Source organism: Strongylocentrotus purpuratus, unplaced genomic scaffold, assembly GCF_000002235.5.
Source record: "Strongylocentrotus purpuratus isolate Spur 01 unplaced genomic scaffold, Spur_5.0 spur5_contig_844, whole genome shotgun sequence".
NCBI lineage: Eukaryota > Metazoa > Echinodermata > Echinoidea > Camarodonta > Strongylocentrotidae > Strongylocentrotus > Strongylocentrotus purpuratus.
The window spans coordinates 1,126,125-1,143,230 of record NW_022145551.1 but is presented as its reverse complement, the minus strand read 5'-3'; the positions used below and the strand labels follow the sequence as shown (position 1 = coordinate 1,143,230).

General features: G+C 38.4%; 1 protein-coding gene across 1 annotated transcript in view; it reads left to right on the top strand.

Moving 5' to 3' along the window:
* The window catches only part of LOC105437361, a 122,420-nt gene that overhangs the window by 64,384 nt on the left and 40,930 nt on the right, over positions 1 to 17,106 (top strand). Inside the window, exons 53-71 of the mRNA XM_030990362.1 lie at positions 723 to 859; positions 2,451 to 2,586; positions 2,906 to 3,166; positions 3,483 to 3,593; positions 4,377 to 4,490; positions 4,886 to 5,055; positions 5,861 to 5,951; positions 6,333 to 6,478; positions 7,309 to 7,429; positions 8,174 to 8,304; positions 9,458 to 9,611; positions 10,567 to 10,821; positions 11,539 to 11,669; positions 12,117 to 12,270; positions 13,052 to 13,306; positions 13,795 to 14,073; positions 14,923 to 15,180; positions 16,074 to 16,258; positions 16,515 to 16,620. Of these exons, the coding sequence (XP_030846222.1) occupies positions 723 to 859; positions 2,451 to 2,586; positions 2,906 to 3,166; positions 3,483 to 3,593; positions 4,377 to 4,490; positions 4,886 to 5,055; positions 5,861 to 5,951; positions 6,333 to 6,478; positions 7,309 to 7,429; positions 8,174 to 8,304; positions 9,458 to 9,611; positions 10,567 to 10,821; positions 11,539 to 11,669; positions 12,117 to 12,270; positions 13,052 to 13,306; positions 13,795 to 14,073; positions 14,923 to 15,180; positions 16,074 to 16,258; positions 16,515 to 16,620 (3,195 nt within the window). The remainder of the gene's footprint in view (positions 1 to 722; positions 860 to 2,450; positions 2,587 to 2,905; positions 3,167 to 3,482; positions 3,594 to 4,376; positions 4,491 to 4,885; positions 5,056 to 5,860; positions 5,952 to 6,332; positions 6,479 to 7,308; positions 7,430 to 8,173; positions 8,305 to 9,457; positions 9,612 to 10,566; positions 10,822 to 11,538; positions 11,670 to 12,116; positions 12,271 to 13,051; positions 13,307 to 13,794; positions 14,074 to 14,922; positions 15,181 to 16,073; positions 16,259 to 16,514; positions 16,621 to 17,106) is intronic.

Sequence of the window (17,106 nt, the reverse complement as noted above, 5' to 3'; positions counted from 1 at the left end):
TATTCTATGTAAATTTATCGCCTATTTTACTCCAAAAGAGTCGTTAGGTCAGCTTGCAAAATGTCCTTTGCCTTCCCAGATCAGACACATACACGCTGAAGTGCCCTCAGAATGTGATTATTTTCCCGATTTTTATGCTCAAATGTGACGGAAAAATATATAAAAATCAAACAAACATTTGTAGAAAGTATCATTTATTCAGTGTATCTCATTCAAAATGCCAAAAAAAATATATATATCACCACTGGCGGTAAATATACAAACAACGTTAACCCATATCTGAAAATTGCAATGGGTATCCAACATTGTCCTGAATGTGTGATGTAGGTTGTTCATATTGTGACGTCATCGTTTCGCATGTAAAATAACGCCGTCAATTCACTTAGTGAGTGGGTTCAGGAAAGGGTAACAAAATTGCATTTAATTTATTCCTCACAACAGTGAGGGCTTCAAAAGTACTTTGCTCATTTTGTTAATGTTCTCAGCAATCTGTAGAGGTGTAATTTGCCCATTTTCCTCATTTCAATGAACCATCTCTTTAACAGTTAATTCTATAAGGTGACTTGTTCACAAATGCATTATGAAATCGGGACGTTTAAATGTATGGATTTCTCAAGCTTTTTACATCAAACAATTATGACACCGAACACATACCATATACTCTGTATGCTTACCATGTTGATGACACATTTTTCCTCTCCCCCCCCCCTTTGTTTTAATAGGTGCCCTTCAGGAGGGCGTGATTGAATTCCGGGATAAGACTACCACCCTTATTGAGGTTCTCTTTGGAACAGCGCCTCTCAGCTCTAGTGTCGTTCAGTACGGGGTCACCCTCACATCAGAGGAAGGAGCTTCTACTGTGAGTACCCCACGCTATCTTTGGTGCCTCCACGCTATCTTAAGTGCCCCCACGCTATCTTTGATGCCCCCACCCTATCTTTGGTGCCCCCACCCTATCTTTGGTACCCCCATACTATCTTTGGAGCTCCCACGCTATCTCTGGTGCTCCCACGTTATCTCTGGTGCCCCACGCTATCTTTGGTGCCCCCATGCTATCTTTGGTGCCCCAACACTATCTTTGGTGCCCCCACGCTATCTTTGGTGCCCCCACGCTATCTTTGGTGCCCCCAAGCTATCTCTGGAGCTCCCACGCTATCTTTGGTGCCACCACGCTATCTCTGGTGCCCCCACCCTATCTCTAGTGCCCCCACGCTATCTTTGGTGCCCCCACCCTATCTCTGGTGCCCCCACGCTATCTTTGGTGCCCCTACGTTATGTCTAGTGCCCCCACGCTATCTCTGGTGCCCCCACGCTACCTTTGGTCCCCCCACGCTATCTCTGGTGCTCCCACGCTATCTCAGGCGCCCCCGATATCTCTGGTGCTCCCACGCTAACTTTGGTGCCCCCACGCTATCTCTGGTCCCCCCATGCTATCTCTGGTGCCCCCACGCTATCTCTGGTGCCCCCACGCTATCTTTGGTCCCCCCACGCTATCTCTGGTGCTCCCACGCTATCTCAGGTGCCCCCGATATCTCTGGTGCTCCCACGCTATCTTTGGTGCCCCCACGCTATCTCTGGTCCCCCCACGCTATCTCTGGTGCCCCCACGCTATCTTTGGTCCCCCCACGCTATCTCTGGTGCTCCCACGCTATCTCAGGCGCCCCCGATATCTCTGGTGCTCCCATGTTTTCTCAAAAGTACCCTGTTTTTGCGGAATTTTATTGGCCTTACATCATACAAGTGCCAGTCCTATTTTGAAATGCATGATCCTTCTGGGGGAAATATCTTGCTTTTTAAAACAAAACCTACCCCTTTTGCAAAAACCATGAACATCCTACATTATAGTTTCGCAACATTTCTAATTGTGTTCCACAGAGTGCCATCGTTTTAGCCACTGAGCTGTCAGACCCAATTTTTAGTGTCATAGGGTGCAATAAATCGACACTTTTTCACCCTAGAAACACGGTTTTCAAAGACGTTTAGTTTAAAACACGTTCAAGCGATTTTTCTTCGGTCGTAAAAATAACTGTGTTTAAAACCGCAAACATGAAACGCTGAAAAAGAAGCGTTTTGTATCATGATCATTCTGCAGAATCACGGTCGCTAAAATTTGCTGGAACGAACGGAGATCTCAATCATGATTCTATAATGTCATTTTCGTGGCCTGCTTCCGGTTCGACCGACAGTCGGCCGTAAACACAGACAGAAAGTATGCTGCGAAGTTGACCTATACTTCCTGGGTCAAACTGCACAATGTGATGAGCAGTGGCTGGGCTTGAAATGAGCGAGAATCAGCGTTGATGAAAAATCGCTTGAACGCTCTCCCGTAGTAACCAGGTTTTTTAACGGCGTTTTGATTTGTGAATCATGTTTGTGATTCTAGCCTCGAAAAATTGCTTGAACGCACCCCAATATTCTTATACTTTGCTTCTGATCTTCTTTGTTTCCAGTCCTTCAATGTTGCCCCGACTTCAGAGCCCTTCTCTGTTGTGACGTTCGAGGGATTAACACCAGGCAGGCTGTACACTGTAAGCCTTCAGGCTTTTGGAATTACGAGCACTTATCCAACTAAAGATGTCAGAACATGTAAGTTTATGGCAACCATTTTAATACATGTTTATTTTGTTCACAAGCATTTTGAATTTATCCCAAACATATTGAATTATTATAGTACAAACCTGTTAAACTTATCACAAACATATAACACAATGTAAAATTATTAGCGATATCTGTACATTTCAGGATAAGTTGTAAAAGCAGGCATTGTAATATGCTCTTAATAGTATGCCATTATATGTATACATCTATTTCATGAGTATTTTCTCTTCAAAAACAGATGATGAACAGAAGAAAATAAATGTTACTTTGAATTAAATTGACTTGAATCTGTTATATCTCAATATAGTTCCTGCTCCTGTTCGTGGACTTTTCCCCATCGAGATTGGAACCACCTATGTATTATTCACATGGGGACTTCCTATTGGAGACTATGACAGCTATGAGCTGTCCTACTTGAAGGGTACCGTCAGAGAGGAGGAAATCATCTCGGCTTCAGAGACCAATGTCAGGATAGAGTTCCTTGACCCGAACACAATGTACACGTTCAACATGGTAACATTGTCTGCTGCCCTCAAGAGTGAAGCCAGCGAACAGTTATTTACTACAAGTAAGTAACAGTCAATTTGTAGTATTTCCATGATGTACATGTTCACCATGGTATTATTATCTTGCACCTTCCGAAGTCTCCAGGGATGAGGCATTTAATAGAAGTAAGAAACTGTCAAACATAAATAGAATTTGAGTTATCTATTTTCCATTTTAGAGACATATATTATTTATTTTTTATTTTTTTATTTTTTTAATTTTTTTAATGATTATTATTATCATTACTATTGATGTTGTTGATATTTCTACATTATGCCTTGTTTCTATTTTTGTCACTTTTAATGTTTGTTTTTTTCTTCCTTAAAATAATTTTTTAGCTTCCTTGGCAGTGAACGAGATAGCTGTACGTGATGTATCTACTACAGAGATTGAGATTGTGTGGGGCCCTGAAGAGGGAGTGGATTTCTGGACCCTAACAACCGTTCCTGGTAAGATACTCTCCCCTCTCTCTTTCTTTCTACCCTCCCTTTTTCCATCCCTCTCTTTCCCTCTCGCCACTCTCTCTCTCTCCCTCATCATTTCTCTGCTTCTCGATTTCCTCGTCATCTCTCGCTTTGGCCTTGCTACATCTAGCCAGCCGTTGAATATTGTGTGGTAACCATATTTTCATGTGCGTAAAACCAACATGTTTGTCTTAAGTGTATATATTTTGGTTTAACTTTGTTTAATCTATTCAATTTCATTATAAATCAACCATTATGAGTTCCTGAACTTTACGTGTCCTGTTTTTAAACCCAATGAATGAAGAAAAAAAAAATAATACTCTATCAGACCAACTTTCCTTTTTTGGGGGCATTTATGTTAAATGTAGTGTGGTCATTTTGCCATGGATTTGCACTGAATACTCTAAAATCACTCGTGTGCAGAAGCAGGGTAATACTTTGATGCTCATAACTGTTTTGTATTGAGTGATACAGTTACAATTAACTTCTATACTATTCATTACTCTTACCAAGTTTTGTATTATCTTTTAAATTTTTGAAAAATGTATTTGTTTCTGATTTATATTTCTTGACATGTGGCATATTAATCTAAAGTATTAAAGAAAGTTTGCAACCAATTTAATAAGGAAGAAAGTTCTATGCCACATCCAAAATTATTTACACGGATCTGTGAACTCTTTCAGATATATCATCCGAATCACCATCTTGATGAAATTGTTCAGCAAATTTCATAATATCTTGTTCCTGCTTTTGATTTTTTGTTTGTAGCTGTTAGCTCAAACATTCTCTACGCTCAATCACCGACGTATAGATTTTCCGGTTTGACACCAGGCCAGGAGTATGTTATCACAGTCAATGTCAATTCAACAAGTCAAAGGACACGTGAGTATTTGTGATTTTGATTTTAAGTCCCACTGCACTACTTATAGCTTCTTGAGCCCTCTATATAGCAAACAATGCCTACTCGGTGACCATTGGTCCCCAATGATCCTCTTTTTCTTATGTTAATTGAGAGCTGATTTGATGAGATAACCACCTGTCAATGACCAGGCAGGGATGTCTAATCCCCCCTGGCCAAACTAGTGCAGATGGTCTTTAAAGACCCTATCTGATGATAATACAACTTTATTTCAATGGAAAGCTGGATGATAGTAGAAAACAAATGTAAAGGAATAAGATGTATTTTCCTTTCCTGACAGTATTGTACAAAAGCAAAAAGTATTTGAATATTTTAGTAGCTAATGGGTCAATATCTTTGTCTTTGTCTTTCAATGTAGTCCCTGAGATGCCACAGAATCTAGAGTCTGTTGGGATGCAGTTGTTCTTAGAGCTGCAGTGGAGTCCACCCATAGGCGTGTATGATGGATACCGTATTACATACACGCTAGATGGTACAAGGACTGTAATACCTGACCTTCCTAGTCAACCACCCAGATATACTCTCAGGGTAAACACTCTTGCTCTTCTTCTTCTTGTTCTTCCTCTTCTATTTTTCTTCTTTCCTTATTTTTCTTGAAATTTTTTTTGTATTTATTTACATTTATTTCCTTCTCAACATTACGTTATGAAACGCAGTGTGTATAAATTGTATATGTAACAATGATTTCAACATAGAGTATACCGCTAAGGCGAGGCGTCAAAAATAAATATACCAGCCAGCGGCAGCTAACTGCACTTGTGCGTCCTGGCTGCATTTTTTAAATTAGCTCAGCCGGCTACCGCTGGCGGTAGGACCCTCAATTAACTCATGATGTCATCATAATGGTCTCCGAACAAAAGCATGCGCCGGCTGCCGCCTTTCGAATGGAAACCGAGCCTCAGATCCCAGCCTGGCGCAAGCCGGCTGGGCTAATAAGTGAAAAATAATTGCCCCAGCCAGGCTTCGGCCGTAATTGCAGCCTCGATGCGCCAATACGTGAGGCGGCAGCCTGCTGGTATCGATATTTTTGACGCCTCGCCTAAAGTAAATGGTTCAGATACGGAAGGAGGCAAAAACCAGAAAAGCATAGCTTAATTGAGTTAGGAACGCCCATAATAAGTTAACACAGTTACTGAGAGAACATTATAGATATTATTATGAAAATTACATATTGTATAACAGAACGTTCGTCTCCGCCTTGTCCTTTGTCTTCTACGTCTTCTTTTCCTTCTTCCTCTTCTCCTATTCCTTTTCTTGTTTTCTTCTTTCAATATGCATGTTGAAAACAAAAGAGGTCCTAATAGTAATCCCTGTGTTCCTCCCCTATTTGTAGGACCTTGATCCTGGTACAGACTACATTGTGAGTGTCCAGGCCTTGTCTGGAGGCTTGGAGAGTGAACCAGTTACCAGGACACTAACCACAGGTGAGTGCGCATGCCAGTACAGTATGTCATGTGACACAAGAAATGGCAGGTGATATTAATCATGTCACGTGACACTAATGATGTCAGGGGATATTAATATTTCAGATTTAGTTTAAGAGTTCACATACCAAGTATAATAGTTTCAAACAATGAATCAACATCTTGAATCTTGAATACATAGTAAATTGATAAATCTCTATTTTTTATCGTTATAATTATTATTTTTTGTTATTGTTATTATTATAATTATTTGCATTTTTACTATCATTAGTGTTGTACTTTATAAATGTATATTGTAAAAATGAAATGTCAACAGACATGAAATGTGCTATAAAAGAACAAAGTATTATTATCATTTTTATTCATCTGTTTCTTTAACAGGAGTCTTTGACCAATTGGAGTTGAGTGTCACAACGGTCTCAAATACCTCCATCGCTCTAGTTTGGGGAATCTACGAGGATCGTGCCAACCTGCCTGAATTGACAAATTATGAACTTAGCATCACGCCTCAAGATGCAATATCTCTGGTAAGTAATACGAATACATGCAATTTATATAATGCCCTTTCCGCTGGATACAAATCGCTTGAGATGTCATCCCATCCTGAAGTCAGTTAGAGTTATAGTTAACCCACTGCTTACAAGAACCAGGTCTCTGTGTTAAGTCTATGGGAATAAGAAAATTCAGGAGCCCAAGGGTTAATACAAGTTACCAATTTGTGGCAGTGTCATTTCAGTAAATGCATACAGTTTAAGAATGGATATATCTTCAAACTCTGTTTGAGTCGTTCTGCTGTTGGTGATGATTTCAGTGGGTTTTGGAAAGCACATTACAAGGAAACATCAAGTTTGCTAAATAATTAAAGCCCGACTACACTAGTTTGGCCAGGAGGGATTAGACCACCCAGCGTGGTCCCTGACAGGTAGTTATCTCATCAAATCAGCTCTCAATTTTGAACGTAAGAAAAAGGGGATCATGGGGGACCAGCGGTCACCGATTAGGCACTGTTTGTTATAGAGAGACCGCAAGTAGCTACAAGTAGTGCATTCCCGCTTTAATAATTGAGACACATTTCAGTCAGAGATTACATTTCATTTATTTTGTTTCACATATTTACTTCATGCATGACAGCACCTGCTTTATCGACCACCTTTATGGAAAGACCACCTATCTAAAAAGACCGCATTTACCTTTCCCTTTAAGAAATTTCTAATTTAAATTTGTACTAAAGGAACCTATGCAAAGACCACCTGCCTATAAAAAAAACCTTTCCTTTTTCTTTTGAGTGGTGTTTATTTACAGGTTTGACGATTATTGTTACTATTATTGTTATGAATATTTTTTTTTTTTTTTTTAGATTCGAGGATTAGATGTGTTTAGAGCTACATTCGAAAGATTGATACCGGGACAGGAGTATTCAATTCAACTCAAACTGACCACTTTAGATGAACCTGTGTCTACGGTCGTACAGAGGACAAGTATGTTGTGATAATTGGTTATTTTACCTGACAGCTAAGAAAGCAAAAAATGCTTGTCAGTAAGCAACCAGACTGCCGACGGCTTTAGGTCCTCTCCGAGGGATCTGGTAATGAGGATTAATGCCTTACGAAAGGGCACTAGCGCATCATATTGGTTTCGAACCCGGGTCACCGGATTACGAGACCACTGCTCTACCGACTGAGCTATTGCGCCTCCAGTTTCAGAATAGGCCACTATCATAATGTGACCATATTTCAAGTTTAAGTTCATTTATTGACTACTTTGAAAAAATTATGCTTAACATAAAGAATGTAACCACAACAAAAATCATTTCTGTTAACGATGATGTTTTTTAAAAGTTGATATCAGCTAGTACATGATAATTGAATATTCGTAACTTGACAATATATTACTCATACCATGATGGCACTCCCTACTTCTTCTTGTCTCGAGCATCCTCAACATATAGACCAACCTTATTGCTTTCCTTCTTCACCATATTTTTCCATGAAATCTTTGGTCTTCCGTTAACTCTTACATTGTCCACTTCTCTTTACCATTTCAACGACAGTGTCTTCCAGACCCAGCCTTTCAATGAGCTCACTTGGGATTTTTCCATGTTATGGCTCTTTCTGTTCTCCTCAAGATACCTTATGGATTTCATTAATGCTTTTTTTGCCCAAACCTCACTTATAGTATTGTTGATGATGTTTTTGTATTGCTATATATTTTCTTTTATTCAGACCCAGATCCACCGGCATTCCTCCGTTCAACAAGGAGCAATTTCACCGAAATTGATCTTGCCTTTGAGGCTCCCCTTAGTCGCTTTGACTTCTTCACTCTCACCTACGAAAAGTCAGATGGAAGTGACCTGGTAATGATAATTAGATCAATTTATATAGCACAGCTATTATATAAATATACTCTACTGCGCTGTGATGACAGTGCTACTCTATGGATACACAATCATAAACTATTCAAAGGTTTCTGAAGACAAGTACATCATCAACAAAACTTTGAAGATAGCAACAGATGAGGCTTTTCTAATGTCTAGTAGTAGGTTTTCCCAAAGCTTCAAGCTGCACAACAGAAAGCGCAATCTCCAAGTGTTACTTTTGTATTTTTGTTGAGGTAGCTTTGGAAGCAGATTGTCCATTGTTCTTTGTTTTTTATAAGTCATGTGAATATGGATGTGAATTAAGAGATAATAATAAAGCAAAAAAGGTACCAAAATTATTATTTGAAATTTTATTATTTCTTCACAATTAGATATGAATGAGTCCCTCCTATCTAAAAAAACTTGTACATATACATTTCCCTCAGCCTGATTTTGTTCTGTGTTTTCTTTGTTGTATACGTCATTGTATTTTGTGTTGTGCAAATGCAAACAAAGGCCATTTCAGGTATCAACAGATAATTGGCGATAGTCGATAGTAAGGCTTTGGCTTCCCTAGCTGTCTCCACATTCATCTAACATTTTTGTTGTATTATTTTGTAAATGTTTCTCTTTAAAGGTAAAAACTAGTTATGGTCATGCGATTGCATTGTGAAAGAAACATTGTGGAATCGATCAGAAAAGATTGATCATCTAGCATATAAGTATTGGTGTGTACTGCAAGGTTCTGGAATCATCAAAATGATAAGAAATTTGGCCCAGTCTTCGTAAAGTTACAAGCACTGTACACAGAAAGATGTATATGAGACTATACGCACATGTGCGTGACACGTGCGTTTATCTCTCACAGACCATGTAGATAAACTAATTTACCAAATATATCATTTAGTAGGCAGTTTCCCGGCAAAATTTTTATCGTCATGTATTAGTCAAAACATATTCTTTCACATGATTGGTAATAAGAGCTTCCATTTCATTTTTTGAAATTGGGGCGATTCCAATACTGGTCTTTACCTTTAACTATGTTTCGTATTTTAAATGTTTTTGATGATGAATGAAATAAAGATCAATTACAATTACAACTATCATGATCGTCGACTTAGCAATTTTGTTAACATTTTTTTTCTTCCAGTCACCCAACATGAGGACCATAGCAGGTAATGAAGACTCGGTTACCGTTGAAGAGTTACAGCCTGGCACATCGTATGATTTCAGTCTGACGGCTAAAAGCGGAACGCCAACAGAGTTCACGGCCAGCCAGGCAGTAGAGGACACTTTCACTACTAGTAAGTCAGAGAATCGCGTTGAAAAGAGCCATACTTAAGCTTTTCGTCTTGCACTCATCAGAGTAAAACGCAAGAATGTACATAAAGCCGAAATGGATCAATATAAACAGAAACTAAAAGGAACAAGGCGTGAATATGCCTACTAGTACGGCAACCCATTTTTAAAGCAATAATGAAATTATGAACTTTCTACCCCAGGGTATTAACATTTTGTTGCACAGTGCCATCTCATGGTCAACTTGCCAACAGTGTGTAACTTATTAGCTTATTCCAACTGGAAATCTACACATGTACATCTCATGTATGTACATTATATACACATATGTTTTTTCCGTTCAAACTTCTACTTGCTTATCCTCTTTTTTTGTATTGTTGTTATTTTTTGTATGTCTCACAATTCTTCCTTTTTACATTGTTGCCCATAAAGTTTTAACATTTTTCTTTGTCTCTTTTCTTGAAATGATTGTGACTGTATGATTTATTGTTGACAGATAGAGCTTATATCTTCTCAGAACTTTGTTGAACAAACTCTCTGAATCTTTAGATTGATCAATACAGTTCTGAGAAGATATACACTTTACCAATGAAAAATACTTGTAAACCATACAGTCATAATCATTTCATGAAAAGTGGTAGGACAATATTGTTCCAACTTTATGAACAACAGTATATATTGTTATCAGTCCATTGATCCATCCATCCATCCAAAAAAATATTTGATATAGCGCTGCACACACACCGCTTCACAATGTTTGGGCCACTTAAAAACAAAATTTAGTCACTTCTCAGAGATCATTCAAGTATATGTAGGCTGGTAAGAAAGTAATTTATATTAGAATAGATGTGACTTGAGTAATTTCTGGAACTGGTCAACAGATGAGGCCGTCTGCACATCAGTAGGTAGTTGGTTCCACAGTTTTCCATTGATACCATACTTTTCATGAAATCTCATTAGGAGCTGTCCCAGCCTTGACGGTTGTAGCGGCCGCCATCACCTGTGACACTATCCAGATATTTTGGGCACCTGACCCGGACGACATGCTGTACCGCATAGGAATCCAGCCCGGCCCAGCCAATGATGACTTCAGGCGAACTACGGAGTACATCTTCTCAGGGCTTAACCCGGCCACTGCTTACTCCATTTCAGTCACTGTTGTAGCTTTTGAGTCTAATTCTCAGTCTGAGTATTTGCCCCTCATTCAGCAGACCCGTAAGTTTCTGGATCTCGCTTATTATTTTCATAAAATTCTGCAAAAGTCGCCCAAGATCTATTTAATTTTAAAATGCCATTCACCTATTTCTTGTTAATGATCAAGGATGATTCTTGAATGTTCAGTTATTTCATGGGGATACCAATTAATTTGTATTTTACCTGTTTATATGCTTGTGTATTCATCTATTTTGTTGTTGATGCTGTTATTTGTTTTATTCTTACCAAACAAGGCCTCATGGAAGACCACTAAATTGGTGATATGTGCCACCCTGTATAAATATCAGAAATAAATAAATAAATAAATAGGATGCTAGCCACACTTGGTGACGGAGCATTCACAACTGCAGCTCTCAACCTGTGGAATCACTTACCCAGATTTCTTTGCAACCAGCAATCTCTCAATGCCTTCAAACTTATCTCAAAACTTTCCTCTTCTGTTAATAACAATTGTAAAGAGCATTTGAACATAAATCCCTCATGGAAAGTAGGGTATTAAAAACGTTATTCGGGAGAGTTTGGATTTGGGAATTATTAGTTTACACTTGTCAGCTGCTAAGCGAAGGTTATGAGCTGGTGTATATGTTTGGAGGATGTCAATAAGATACTCAGGTTCCATATGATTTAGAATTCTGAAGACATACACGCAGACTCTTAAAATAATGTGTTGTTGCAGATACACATTATAATGCTTTTGTTTTTTGTTGTTGTACACAGGTCCAAGCGGTGCTGGCGCTATTACTGTCATCGACAAGACAACTACGACGATTGATGTCAACTGGCTTCCAGCCCAAGGGAACTTTGACAGTTATCGTGTCTATGTCACATCTGAAAACGGCCTGCCAAAGGTATGTCCTCAACCAATAAGTGTGTGAATATGAATATTCATTAGTTGATGAATATGAATTTGAATATTATTATGATTATGATTATGATCATGAATGTATATACCTACATATGAATAAGAATATGAATAAAATTAATATGTATATGGATTCTTGTTTTAATATGATTATTTTAATGAATGTAAACTTTCTGATTCGTATGGGTCCTCAACACAAATTGAAATTGATTCTTCAGCATTTAATAAATACTGTAATATGGCATTATTTTATTGTAGTAAATACATGATACAGTTAGGGTGCAACTCTAAAACCAGAAACAGTGGCAACATGTAGATTAGTATCTTGCCAAAGGACATTAGTACCTGGATGGGATTTGAACTCCATGCCTTGTGATCTATAGTTCACTGATTTATCCACTAGACCACAACACCTCTATTGTTGTATACGTAGGCATATCCACCAATCTCCGCCACTGAGGAAAGACGTCTTTCTATCACTGAGCTGGATGCTAATGTCCTCTACACTGTCAGTATAGAGACGATCAGTTTCTTTGGAACTCAAGAATTGACCAGCTGTGAGACCTCAACACTAGATGTCAGAACAGGTATGTTTTCAATGTTTTTAACTGTGTGTCTTTTTAAAGCCCATCTGTACTAGTTTACAGGAGGGATTAGACCACCCTGCAAGGTCACTGACAGGTGGTTATCTCATCAAATCAGCTCTCACTAAGAAAAAGAGGACCATGGTGGACCAATGGTCACTGATTAGGCATTGTTTGCTAAAGAGAGGGCGCAAGTAGCTATAAGAAGTGCAGTGGGGTTTTAAGATAAAGTTGAATACTGGTTACAGAAGGGCAATATGAAAGAAACTGCCGAAGCCGAAGCAAAAAGGAAAGGTTGATTATGTATGATTTAAAATTTGATGTCTACTGTGAGGATTTGGAATGATGACGTTAATGAGACATTGACAAAGTCTTGCTGAATGTCACATGCAATGCATACACACATGAGTATAATATGTTACTACAGCACTTGTCCATGAATGTTTGGTCCAAAAGTGTTAGATAATGTTCATTTTATTTCAAATACGGGGGAATTTGCAGAAAGATCCGTTTCAGAGGACATTTCTTCTATGAAAATCTTCCAAACTGATGCACAAAGAACGACAATGCGTGTGTACATTGGGTATCAATTAGATCTGATTATTTACATCTGGGGACTCACATTTCATGCCACATCCAAAAGACGTGACTCAGTTTCAAACCAGGGCTTGCTTGAGTCTGTAGGTGAAGACAGAGAGCTGACCAAGTTAATAAACCAATAGACCAACTCACATCTTCCATTTTCATGATTTATCTATGTTTTTTATCACTATTTGCCTTCAAGATGCTCTGGACGCAAATGAGATCGTAGTGACTGCCTTCACATCCACCTCAATCACAGTCATCTTTGGTAAGAGGGAAGACGCTACTGGCTACAGCATCACCCTGAGAAACCTCGATGGCAACGCTCCCAGGGAAGTAACAGTCGATTTGCTACCCTCGGAGAGCTCTCGAGTGACCTTTGACACGCTGAATCCCGGAGTGAATTATGAGATCACTCTCGATTCACAAGAAGACACGAATATAGAGCAGAGGACTAGTAAGTTGGATTGCAGAGTTGACCGTGTTCCCATCGTCATGGGGAAAAACTTGGAAATCATGACAAAATAATTCTTCTGGATAGTCATGGAAAATGAACTTACAAAATCTCCCAAAGTCATAAAACGTAATGGAAATTGTCAGGAGATGGGGAGGCCGTCACATATGGGAAACATTATTTTCCATCTTATCCTAATTTCATATTTTTAAGTTTCAGTTTTTTTGTGTAGGTGGCAGCACTAATCAGGCATTTCCCTTCTAGCTGTCTCCTCATTCACATAAATACTTACTTTTCCCTATATTTTGTCCAGATTACCTTGATGATGTATATCATATTGTATGATTATCTTTGTTATTTTGACTGTATATGTAATGCAATATTGTATGTTATTTTATCTAAATGTTTTATCATGATGAATGAACAAAATTTGACTATCTATAATTTTATATAAATTTTTACAATTTACAATACCTTCTTTGTGTGAACAGAGCCTGTAGCTCCTGCCACCGTTCTGACACAAAATCCCACCGTCACCTCGTTCGAAGTCATCTGGACCAGACCGCAAGGAGTCTACCATAACTTCCTTCTCGTCATCACTAACTCCGATGGCACCAAGAGACCAGAGATCGCCCTCGGACCGGATGACTTCATCCGAGAAGTCACGGAACTTCTTCCAGGAAACCAGTATGACATCCAGGTCTATGCCACAGTGGGGACTGGGGAAGACTTGATCCGCAGTGAACCGGCTAGTGCTCAGGGAATGACTAGTAAGTATTTTTTTTCCTCTTATCCTCAAGCGAGGTTTTTATTTTCATAATTTCAATATATATTTACATTAATAACTTAATGATTAGTAAATATGGAATCACAAAATAATGTTAGTAACTGTTAAGTTATATTTCTATAGTGCATAATAATCGAAGTTACATACGATATGGCCGAATTCACAAAGGAGGTTTAGATTAAACCCATGGTTTAAACCCACATTTACGTAGCCCATGGTTTAAAATAAGCGCAAAATAAGCGCGACACAAGTCAGAGGTCCAATATTAGACGCGGGCAATGCAAGGTACCTTTATTTTGCGCTAATTTTTAAACCATGGGTTATGTAAATGAGGGTCTAAACCATGGGTTAAATCTAAACCTCCTTTGTGAATTCGGGCCTATGTGTTTGGTAAATATAATATTGGTTGATATTTAGTGCAATATTGACTTCATTTGGATGGAGAGTGGCAAACGTAGATAAATGACTTGTCAGAGGACAGTAGTGCTGTGACAGGGATACAAACCCTGAACCTTGAGCCTGGTGGTCTGGGACTTATCCACTAGACCAGTGTTTTACAACCTTTTTATAATCACGGCACCCTTTTAAGGAATAAAAAGTTTCACATCCCAACCCCAAATTCACTCAAGAATATTCATTTTGCATCATATGGAGATATTTGTTTATAAAATTTGCAAGCGAGTGAGCATTCAAAAAATTGAAATTTATGGATGGTAAATATGATAATTTATAATGAAAACACACTAGATAAGAAATTAAATTGTAAGATTGTTGATAGTGATTGATGTTAATATCAGCAACTGATGGATTTATTTTTTGTCCTGCTTTGTAGATTCTCTTGGAGCTCTAGAGGTGATCTACATAGACAGAACCACGGATAGTCTTGAGGTGGCCTGGGGAGCCAGTCCTAGATCCAACCCAGGGCCCTACCGGGTATCTTTCAATACTGAAGTACAAACCGATACCACGCCCCTCATCACTCAGGACCGAAACATCAGAGAAACATCTTTGGTAGCCGGTCAGCTTTACAATGTTTTTGTAGTGGCAGAAAACTACCAGCAAGATATTGGAATTTTAAATGTCAGGACAAGTAAGTCAATCCCATAACGAAAATTGTAGGCTGTTTACGAACCACTCCACTTTAAAAAATACCTTTATTTTTATCTCAAAATTGTTTTATTTCTCAACAATATAAAGAAGTTGATGGTTTATTGAATGGGAAAGCACCATCTTGAATAAATATATAAACTTCAAACTGATTGGTGTCTGAATTTTCTAGTTGCACATGCAAATACGTAATAATTATTAATTTTCTCAGTCCAAAAATAATAATGGTACTGATATTCTAGGTTAAAGCATTTATTAAATGACAATATCTCTGAGTGCTTTACAGACATGCATTTTCATAACTGCATTTTCACTATTCCTGCATCTTCCCACTTGTAATTATTCATAGTTGTATTGATTTTCCTCAGTTCCAAATGCTTTTAACATGTCTCAAATGTTGATGCCTAGTACCAACATGCATTTTCATAACTGCATTTTCACTATTCCTGCATCTTCCCACTTGTAATTATTCATAGTTGTATTGATTTTCCTCAGTTCCAAATGCTTTTAACATGTCTCAAATGTTGATGCCTAGTACCAACATGCATGTCACCATGTTTTCACTATCCATGATTAGTACCAAACATGCATGCAAACGTGTTTTTACTATCCATAATCAGTACCAACATGCATTTCACCATGTTTCCACTATCCATGATTAGTACCAACATGCATGTCACCCTGTTTTCACTATCCATGATTAGTACCAACATATGTGTCACCTTGTTTTCACTATCCATGATTAGTACCAACATGTATGTCACCCTGTTTTCACTATCCATGATTAGTACCAACATCCATCTGATGTTTTCTCACTGTTCCTGCATAGTCCCATGCACTTCTAATAAATCGTGTGTTTTTCTGGTTCTTGTGTAGTTCCTTTCGTAGTCAGAAATCTAGCTTTGACTGGGGAACCAACCGCTATATCATTCAGCATTTCTTGGAACCAACCAGCGAGTGGGATGTATGATGGCTATGCCGTGTATATCGCAGGACAAGACAATGTAGAAAGACTAACATCTAGACTAGACGATCCAGATACGACAGAACTTCTTATTGAGGTGGGTTTACCATCAAAATTACTGATTCCTAAACAATGTATATACATTAGTTGTAACCATATGATTATGTAGTTGTCAGTGTCATTGTTCGCTTTCCTGAGAGAGCCAAATCATGATAACGATGATGATATTTTAACTGTTCATTAATCCAGTATTCATGTACATTATGTCTGTTAATGCCATCAATATGAGAGGTTACTCGACTGAATAGTCATAACTGTCTGTGCTGATGCTCTCATTTGTTTGATTGATACAGGACTTGGACCCAAATCAGGAATACACCGTGTCTGTCTACGCTGTTGCCGGTTTCGGGCAGGATTCAGAGGTCCGTAGCGAAGTCACTGAAGCTACTGTTTCAACAGGTGAAAGAGATTTATAATTTTTTTAATTGGCATATTTCGTGCAATTACGATCAATGACCAGTTCAAGACCCAAATGCATAAAACTTAGCATCGATGTTAACTTTGCCATTAAACTTCCATGGAGACCTTAATTTTATTGGCTGTTGGATGAGAGATATTGCTATGGTAATTAATATTGATGTCAAAGTTACAATCAGTGGTTGAAGTTCTATGCAGCATGGCTCAGGTATTGTATGTACAGATTATTGGTGACAGCTGGTCACACCAGGGGCCTGTTTCATAAAACTTGTTATCTATAACGACGGCTAAATTGCTATGACAAATGTGCTCTCAGCCAATCAGATGCCATGATTTCAGTAGCTTGTAACTTGTTATTGATATCAAGTTTCATGAAACAGGACCTAGGAGTCCCTGTATTAGAGAGCCCCTATGCAAGCAAGCAGATCAAATTGGTTTGATGTTGCTCAGATGATTTTATGTATCACT